General features: G+C 29.6%; 1 protein-coding gene across 1 annotated transcript; it reads right to left on the bottom strand.

The window, feature by feature from the left end:
* Positions 1 to 4,014: 4,014 nt before the first annotated feature.
* On the bottom strand, positions 4,015 to 8,505 carry LOC101496896 (uncharacterized). The gene is made up of 7 exons (XM_004486646.4): positions 8,099 to 8,505; positions 7,147 to 7,454; positions 6,199 to 6,933; positions 5,886 to 6,014; positions 5,077 to 5,280; positions 4,642 to 4,842; positions 4,015 to 4,454 (listed from the first exon to the last, which is right to left on the bottom strand). The coding sequence occupies exons 1-7, from the start codon at positions 8,361 to 8,363 to the stop codon at positions 4,332 to 4,334; spliced, it is 1,965 nt and encodes a 654-aa protein (XP_004486703.1). The 5' UTR covers positions 8,364 to 8,505; the 3' UTR covers positions 4,015 to 4,331.
* Positions 8,506 to 10,811: the final 2,306 nt, after the last annotated feature.

Below are 10,811 nucleotides of genomic sequence, written 5' to 3'. Positions count from 1 at the left end.
AAATGAAATTGACATGAAATTGTGAAATTATCTGGTTCACGCGTTCCGCGCGTTTCTACAATTTTCTGTTTATAGTTACACTGATCCTCGCATATAGTTTTTGTCATGTTCTCTCTCTTTCTTTCCGAAAATGGCAAATGGATAGTGCTTTTAATTATTTATTTTCTTTTTATGTGGGTTTTTTTTTTCTCAAGAAAATTTGTTATGTGGGGTTAGAAATATCTTATGTTGGCTTGGATAACTTTTTGAATAGTGTACCCCGCCAATTTTGTTTATAATTTTATGTCATTCAAACTAATACTATATTATTTATCTATAATTTTTTTTTAATACGCAAATTGTTTTTTAAAATTATAAATGCAATCAAATTAGTTTCTGAATTGATAAATGTATTATTTAAATTGTAAAATATCATTTAAAATTATTTTTATGTAAATTTTTATTGTTAAATATTTTAATGTGAAATCGTAATTGAATAAGTGACTTATCTATGTTAATAATTTAAAAGATCAATTTCTCTATTCACTCGTGTAAAATATGTATATGATATTATTCTATCTACAATATTTTCATGTCTAATACTAACACAATTTTGTTCATCAATCATCTATGTCACATTCATTCTTAAGGACAATACATACTATTGTTTATCATTCAAATCATTTAATTTTTTTCTCTTTTTTCTTCTTTCTCCTCATTTTAGTTTTATTCTCCCAAAACTTATTTATATTGTTTTTTATTTATTTATGCTTCTCTTTTATTTTTTCCGTTATTTGGAAATAATCTTTTAAAATTTGTGTATTTAATTTTTTTAAAGTTTGAAAATTGATATTTTCAACACAATTTATAGTTTTTGTATTTTTTTAATATATACTTTTAAGAAACTTGTTAACATTACTCTTAAAATGATAAATGACCATTCTATAATCTATAAAGCTTGTAGGGCCTAGAAAATATGTTGTATGTTGGTGTATTTGATTATGGAGTTAGCTTTGATATTATTAGTGGCAATTGCAATTGGTTAAAGAGATCGATTTCTCTAATATTAATATCATCAAGAGTAAAATGCAAAATTAGGAGAGATGAATGATGGTTGAATAACTTATATTTATAGGTTTCGTAATAATAAAGTGGAGATGGTTTAATATTTTTGTAACAGCTCCATCATGCTCTTTACAATTTTTTCATCTTTCTTTTTCAATATTAGAAATTTGCTCTTAATTAAAAGTGGATGAAATGTTGACTTATTTTTAGGTTCTAAATTTGACTTGTATGAAAGGTAAAACATAGTCGATTTCTAATAATAGAAAAGATAGGCGAAAAGATCATAAGTAATAGTATGTGTTGGTAAGATCAAATTGATACAAAAATAAAAAAATATTAATATTTTACAAATATTAGCGGTAAAACTTACTCAAACTTAATATTTGAAGAAAAAAAATACCCCAAATGTCTTAATATATTAAATGTTTCTACAACTATGTTGTCCATATGAGACTAGAAAATAAAAATTTATAAAGAACAATTATGATTGATAATGTTATAAATGACCTACCTCTCCTCTCCAAGAAAGAAGAGCTCTTTCACTATCAATAAAAAGGCTCATTTCCAATTACAAAAATAGAGAACCTCTTGGTTCTTGCCCCTTTCAATGTTCAAGGTGAACAATCACAAACAACCTAAGCTTTCATCATTCTATTCTATCTAAGATTCTTGATCCCTCACTCTATGATTTTTCTTGATTCTCTCTTTTCTCTCAACAATGGTGCTTTTACATTGTTGATTGTTGATTTTCTTGATTTCAACCTCTTTTCTCATTTTTCTTAAAACAATTTGTTTGCAACAGCATTTTTTTTTATATGCAACAAATATGCTGGCTTGGCAATCAACAAGGGAATTAAAAAAAGCCCAAAAACAAAATGAACAACAAAAATATAGGCCCAAACCCAACTAAAGAACAAAGGTACAAAGTATTTTATGATTTGTGAGTCACACCCCACAGTTTATGTGTGGGTTTCGGATCCACTACTCTAGATTTGTCACAAATGATAAACTCTGGGAAGATATGGTTGACAATGTTGAGTGGTGTCAATCCATGTTATTTGTGTTTGTTCGTCACATAGTCCAACAATCTATTGTTGACAAAAAAAAAGTCCATCAATCCATCAAATAAAATTATTTCAACTACATTAAGTATAGAATTAAAAAAAAAAATTAAAATACATAACATTCGAAACACGACACAAATGAATTTTTTAACAGATCAAGATAAAATTAGAATAAACAATAAAACCCAAAAGTCCAATTAAATCTTAATTTAACGAATTTGAATCAATGGCGAATAAATATAATAATTGAAGTTATAAATTAAAATGAATATTAAAATTTTGATATTATCATTTAATTTTAAAATGGAGTGATTTAATCCAAAAGCAAAAGTTGAACAGAGGTATAGATCAGAGTACTTATAATTAAATTAAATAACATCAAATAGCACATAGATTCAAATTAAAGAAACATACAATATAATAATAGAACTATTGTTAATAAGCAATAAATTACAAATATTAAAATCTATAGTATATAATACAAACATCTCAAGTATGATTAATGATTAAAATCTTAATCTTAGGTCCGACGTCTCAGGTTAGTGCTCAATGAGTGATAGTCTGAGAAAATTATAAGTTGAGGTTTCGTATGGATTAATTGTGATTTGTGACAAACATATTTAACTTGAAATTAAAACCACAAAAAGCTCCAAATTTTCTTCCTCTTGAAAGCTTATCCCTGAAAATTTATCTAAATTTTAATAAATTTTCAACTGATAAACGTTTTGATTGAAATCTAAACCATACTTTGTAAAAAAAAAACCCAAATATTTTGATTAAAGTTTTATAATCAAAGGAATATATTAAAAGAAGAAGAAGGCACGCAGATGTGTCTAAGATGGATAAAACAGAATTCTGAGCACATGAGGAAAAAACTACAAAACGTTGCTGTCAAAAGCAACAAAATAATGCACCTCTGCATTAGCAAAAAATTCTTACACCGAACCATGAAGGGATGACCCAAATGTCGACAAACACAGAACCAACATATACATATTGTTGCTGCCATAAAAGAAAGCAACGCCGAAGCATCACAGTCAAGGAATCCTTTCTCCAAAGCACGATACAACAAGAAAACAAAATCCAGCTTAGCCACCACCAACTTAAATAAGAGTTGAAATTTTTCACTATTTTTAGATATTGGTGAGAAAAAGTTTTTTTTTTTTAGGAAAAGAAAATTGTTATGAGGACCTTTATACACTCTAAAGAATATTTCTTTTTAGAAATAGAGATTACCTTACTCTGTAGAAATAACACTTTTCCATTTCTTCATTAACAGCACTAATGCATGTGGATTAGATGTTCAAATACTAAAAGTCTAATCTAATTCTGAATTTCTTTTTTCATTTTAAGTTTACTGATCAAACAACATGAATATTGTACTCATTTTTAATGAAACAACATGAATATTATCTTTTTTTTTAAAGAAACAAGATGAATTTTGTCATTCAGCGAATCGTTTTCCGAGCTAAAGTAATAATAATAATTGTTATTATTATATTACTGTTATAAGATACATGATTTTTCATATAGATAGAAAGTTTATACACAAAAACAAAGCATCGTTAATTTATAGCCTGATATTAAATATTTTAAGTAAATGTAAATTGAAAATATGAAAGAAATATATGCAAAATAAAATATTAAATTCTATTTAAGTTATATAAAATTTAGAAAAATAAGGGGAAAAACTAAGACATTAGACTTGCCGACAAGTTCTCATTTTATTTCGTTCATTTAAAAAATAATAATACTTGAAATATTTACCCTCCATTTCAAGTTTCAATTCCCTCCTAACCCTTCCTTCCGAAAATCAAAAAAATTGTTTTAAAATAATTACCACATTATTTACTGTAACCAAATTTGAAGTGCTGCATAAAGGTCGGAATGATAAACATCCAGCAGCTGGAAACAACCATGCTAATTATATTCATTATCAAACTCATGATAAATTTACAAATTATGTCATCCACTTCCCACTTTCTTTTAGTGCGAAGCGACAAGCAGCTCAACTATTAACAGCTAAAAAAAATAAAAGGGTTAAAATAAAACTGGCACATCAAAAATACCCAAGAGAAGAGATGATGCCTTTGATCTCTTTCTCTTGAAGTAAGTAAATATTGCATAAAAAGCAAATAAAGGAAAGATGAAATAAAAGAGGACATGGGAAGGAAAAGCACCCTACAATGGATTGACTTATGTATAAACTGGAAAAGAGATGACCTACTGACTTTGCAAGTTATTTACAGAGCACAGTTTACCGATGAAGGGTAATACAGCTGCAAGCAACGCTTTTGGACATTCTTCATGAGGTAGATGACCACATCCTGAGATTGCAACCAGTCTCTGCATGTGAAATGGATAATAAGTATTAGAAAAACTAACCGTATGTCATGAAAAATGCTTGGGAAATAAAAAATGTGGGTATTTTATTTTCTACCTTGCATTTTCCACTACTACCAAGCACACACACTAATTTCATATATCCACATTGTGGAGAATGGATAAAATCAACTGGGTTATGGATACTTACAGAATTCACAAATTTTGATGCCATCGCTTGACAAGATTTAAGAGAAACTAGTGAATCTTCAGTACCAGCTATGACCAACAATGAAACCCCTTTTACATCTTGTAGCAATGATTCTGCATTTTTTGCAGAAAGGACGTTTTCAGATGACAATTTACCAATTTCATGAACTGCTTCATCCCATCCTTCTACATATAGCGGAGCCTAAACACACAAGAACAGTCATGGGTAACCCAAGTCAATAAATTTTTCTCCCAAGTGATGCTCAACAAAAGCGCGAGGGAACAAGCATCCAGAATAAGCCAAAAAGCAATAGAAAGATCACATAAAAGGCTGCAGATTAAACTTATAATCAATGAGAAAACTCTGAAATTTGAAGCTGAAAAAGAGTGCAGTTCCAGTTCATATAAAAATGTGTAGCTTATGGTACCTATATACCTTATAGAGAGTCAAAACATCCGTTGTCAGTTTGGTAACATCATACCACGACCGCCTATTGATCACTTGAGTGATTTCGGTTCTTAGTAGCGGCCGAACCAAATGCTTCTTTCCAAGTGAGGTATGCAGAAGGATTCTGGCAAAGGAAGGAACTACTTCCCTAGACAAGCTAACATTTAGCAATACAACCCCTTTCACTGTAACCTGAATGACAAAAAAAACCAACAACTTAATAAAACGTCAAATGCACATTAACCATAATTTATAACCTCGATCATTAACTACTGCTAGTTTGCATAGGACAACTTTACCAAATCTCAGTAATGTGACCTGTTAAAGTGAATTATTCATACATATACAAATAACTAAATACCAAGTTACATAAATGTTAAGTACTTATTCCTTGTCCGTTTTTCGTTGTCATAACTCATTACTACTTTGTTGCATAGTTAGCAATTAACATGTTATGCAATATATGAATGTGCATTAATCCGAAAATTACAATAACCTTTTATTCCCATTGAGTAGATTCTATCAAGCCACTGTGAACACATAACACAATGCCAAAAATATATCATGAAATCTACAGAAACATATTGCACTATTGCTTAATTTCTCAACTCATCCTGTTATTTGAATGGAAACTTAGCACCTTAGCTATCATAATACACACCAACTAACTTCTTTAGTTCAATAGGTCCACTTTTGACTGTACATGTGCTTCCAAATAAAAGCCAAGCTGCCCCATGCAGCTCATCAAATTGATTAAGTAATCTACTTAACAAAAGAGAGCAGGAAGAAATACTCACGTTGAAAGAATTCATTGACGTTTGAACTCTTTGTGCAGCCATCAAAGCAAGCAACCCTCCATCATCGTGACCAATTAGCACAACTGAAGAAAATCCAATGTTCGAACAGAAAGACAAAAGCAGGTCAACCTGAAAAATATAGATCCATCATAAGTGGATTTTTTGGACAGCCTGTTGGTTGTTGAAAAACTGAAATCTCTAGGCCTTCGAAGCCAGAAGTAAACTCTCCACTTGAAAGGGAAGCAATCACATCATACCTCTTGATAGGGTATGTTTTCTAAAATAGTTTGTGCAAAGGATAAATAATAATCACCTGAGTTTCAAGTTTATAAGGATTAGGCAGTTCTGTTTTCTCCCAGTCCTCCCGCCGCAGCCTTGAAGTCAATCCCCAACCAGGCCTATCAAATGCAGCAACCGTGCAATTACTCTGCCGAGCGAGAGAATTCATTATGTGCCGCCAAGAGAAGACTCCACCACCAAACCCATGTATTAAAACAATACCGACTTGGCCCATGCCCTCTAACTTTTGATCCAAAGACAGAGTATCTGATTTAACGGTTTCATCATATTCACCAATTTCATCAAGATGCAAAACAGGGATATCTTCGGAAAGAGGGGGAGAAGTTACTGGACCATATAAAAGAGGAGCATATAAAGATGAGTCATTGAATTGATTGCTATAAGTCCTGTAGAGTTGTCGCTGGATTTTTGAAGAGACGTATGGCAATTGCCTATTAAATTTCGATAGCCCCCCAGACATTGATGAAGTGTAGCAAACAGAACTAGGTTCGACGAAGGATGATGAGGACAAGCTAAGTGAAGGAGGTGAGCCAGGGAGGCTTAGCTTGTAATGGAGAGTAAGACCTTGGCAGGTGATGAACAAGCTGTCTGATTCTGCAAGTAATCTGACTGGCACTTCTTCATCACGAGCTGCTCCAAATGGCTTCCGCTTCATTTCACTGTCACTTTTTGGGGTTCTCCCCCCGGAAGGAATAGGAGAGCGTGGGGCCTTCTGATAGCTAGAGAAAACATTTTTGCATGAAAGGACCTGCTTAATTTGCAAGAAATAAATAAATAAATAATTTTACAAGTGCGTCATCAGAGTAAATACAATAGATTGATTTAAGCGTTGTGAATTCAGAAAATTTCTTTCAAGCTGGAGAAAAAAAGTACAACTACATAAGTCAAGAAAAAGAAACAAGCACGCTGAGCACTAGACTGAGATGTTGTTATGAGGCTAGAAAACTAATCCAAAACTTACCGCTTCAGGATCAACTCGATGAAACATAAGCTTTCTCCTTGCTCTGCAGCTGGTTCTATAAGCAACCACAACATGGCCGAGGGCAAACACAACTGACGAGAGAAATAAGATAGGCATTCCCCATGACTTCTTCAAATGAAGTATCTTCCTCGCAAGGGAACCCGAAGCTTCCCCTTCAATCTGAGAATTAACAGTGAAAACACAAGCTTTGACTGAAAGGACAACAATTGAAACAAAGGAAGACAGAGTCACTGTTCCAAGATAAGGACCATGTGAGAGAGCAGGACCATCACAAATTGAATAAACACCTGCATTCGTTTAAAAGGAAAAAAAAAAGTTACAGCATGAGAACCAATCTTGTATACATGAAAACGACACTATTCACCTACTACACCTTGTAAATATTTTGTATTTTGTATGCAGAATACAAATTGAGAAAAGTATAACTCATTTGGTAATAATAACAAGAACATTCTATCCAAAAAGTGCAACAAAAGAGACACTACTACTACTCCTACTTCATATTTAACTCAAAACATAATATTTCTAAACTATAATATTCATTTTACTTTTTATTTCAAAGAAAACACACACACATAAAAAGGAGTAAGATAAAAACAATAAAAAATAAATCTTAAATTCCTGATGAACTTCAACTTTATAATTTCATGTACACCAGCAGAACAGAACATAAATTTTATATGACATGAAACACAACGCAATCTTTATCTTCGTCGAAACACAATGCAATACAATAAAAATAAACTAAGAAACAAATGGCCCTGTGATCAAATTAGGCAACGTATTATAAAGTAAAATCACTTGTTCTGACTGATAATGATAAAGTAAAATTTGAAGCACAATATATAATTCCTTGGAATACCAGCAACAAGAGTGTCATAATTTAATAACATCACAATGCAAACAAAAAGGCTTTTGAAAAGGATCATACAGATAATGATGAAGGATCTTATAACCGAAACAAGAGGAATATCCGTCAATGAACTCTTAAAAGAATATCGACTCAAATGCTCCTTGAAACCGTAGCACCTAACGCACGTGAAGCTCGAAATCAAAACGCAAGGTACAATCACATCAACAACCGCCACGAGTACCGGCAATGACGTCACCAGCAGCGACACCACCAATGCCGCTACGAAAAAAACCGTCCGAACACACCTCCGAAGCTTCTCGAAACACTGACCTCCCCTCGCCATCGCAATTAGGGATCCGGTAGCCGGTAACCGTTTCCAGGTTCGGCGGCAGTTACGATGCTTAATTAGAAAAAATTAAAAAAGAAATCAAAAATCGGTTAATTAGTTGAGTTATGAGATAGAGAGATCTCTGAATCCTGTATCTAACTGAAACCCTAGCTTAGCTAAATTGATAGAACAGAGTGTTTTCCGACTGCGATTCATAAGATATTCCCGGCGGAGGAAGTTTAGGATTGCCGGAATGTTTGCTTATAAGGCAAAAAGAATTCCGTGAACGCGCTAGGGTTTCAGCGAGAGAGATGAGAGAGAGAGAGAGAAGAGATAGATAGAGAGAGAGAGAGCCCTCTCTCTGTGAAATTTTTTCAAGAGTTTGAAGTTTTGAAAATGCTCTTTGTCTTTCGCTTTCTTCGTCTTTCTTTCTTCTTCTTCTCCTTTCCTACACGTTCATTTTGTGGTTTTTTTTTAGTTTTTTTTTTATTACATTCCATTATTTAAAGTAGTTTTCCTTTTTGACATTCTTTGCATTGTAGTGATTTTTAATAAAAGAAAAAATTATAGTTAATAAGCAAATATTTTCAGAGTAGGCAGTATATTAAAAAAATATAAATTTAAATATGTCTTAGGTGGAAATATATTATTTTTTTATTTATCAATTTTTATTTTTTTATAGTATGTGATTTTATAAATACAAATCAACGTATTATTTTTTATAATATATTAAAAATTTAAAAAAATTATATTATTAATTAATATTAATTATTATTTAATAATTAATATTATTTAAAAAATATATAAATACAAATTAAAAGTAAAATTTAGGAAGTTTTTGAAAACTCGTATTCTTTTAAATTACGGCGATTTACTTATAAATTTTTTATTTGACGTTTGCGAGTAAAATTAATCGTATCTAATTTTACATTGATTAAATTTAAATAACAAAACTTCTAATAATTAAAATAAAAAATAAATATATTTACAAAAATTAAAAATATATTTAAACAAAAAATATAGAAAATTTTAAGAAAATAGAAATAGTGGTTCAAAAGGAAATTGAAAATAGGAAGAAAAATTAGAGCAAAAAGAAAAACTGTATCAATTAATGCTTAAAGCTTGTTGATAAATTATTTCATTTAAAATATTGAAATTTTCCAAAAGTATATGTTTCTATGAATAACTTGTCATAATTATATATTATCATGTGGATATTTATAAAAGTATTTTAACTATTACATTAATAAACAAAATTATATTATTTAATTATGTGCTTTTATAAAACGATTTTACATACGTATACATTAGTTTTTTATTATTTGACCCCAATTCTTTTTTCTTATTATTAATTATAGTGATTTCAGTCAAAATAAATTAATGAGAATGATTGAAATGTTTTAAGACGAATCTTCTCCAATTTATTTTAAATAAAATAGAGAGTCTCATTACTAAAAAAAGTTGTGTATAAAAGTTTATATTTTTGAATTATAAGGATGTGTATTGTGGACAAATGTATAACTAAATTTTATACATAATTAGACCGTATACGCACTTAAAACATTAATAATTGAGTCTTTTCTTTCATTAATTTTTTTATTATAAAATTTATTTCTTTAATTCAAACACTCACTGATAAAAAAATAGGCATATGTTAAGAAAGGTATTTTCTATACTTTTTTAATAAAATTGTAAATGGGAATAATTATGACTTGCATATAGTTGGCAGAGGGAGAATCATCATTATTTAATTAGTACAATTTTATTTGGATTGTACAAATACATCTGTTTCAAACCTATAGCAATTTTTTATTTATAGAAATGCAATTTAATGATATCAAAATATTTATTCGTTGAATTGTACCTTAATTAGATATTTTGTTTTTATTATTTATATTGTATTTTATACAGACACTGTTTTCTATATTCTTTTTTGGTACAGTTTCTTAACACTTTTGTATTATTTCTATTCTATTTTATTTTTAATAATATTTTACAGTGTAGTAAATGATAAATAATTAATTGACTAGATATTTTGATATACGTGAAATGTTAACTTAATTATATCATGACTTTATATTTTGTCTAGATGTGTCGTTATTTTATTTATTATCTTAATATAAAAATATTTATTTATAGTCTTCTTATAGTGTTTGTTTAGTTTAAATTGATAAATTAATTTTGTTCAGTTATAGAATCAAATAATTATTATTATATTATCAACTTTACATGAATACTACACATCTTAAATATCTTAAATTTATATATATATTTTTTTATTATTTTATACTATTAATTTGGTTGTATAAGTTTGTTTTTTGATTTTTTTTAGCTATTTTTAAATTCTTATTGTTCCTGATGTACTGAAGTATTTTTAATAAATTTGTATTTTGTTCTTGTTGTACTGTAGTATTTTCAATGAAATAATATTATTATTTTTTAATTAAAAAATGTTTGCTTTTG

This window comes from Cicer arietinum, chromosome 1 (assembly GCF_000331145.2).
Source record: "Cicer arietinum cultivar CDC Frontier isolate Library 1 chromosome 1, Cicar.CDCFrontier_v2.0, whole genome shotgun sequence".
Lineage (NCBI taxonomy): Eukaryota > Viridiplantae > Streptophyta > Magnoliopsida > Fabales > Fabaceae > Cicer > Cicer arietinum.
Note: the sequence above shows the minus strand (reverse complement) of the source record. Positions and strands in the feature narration are given on the sequence as shown.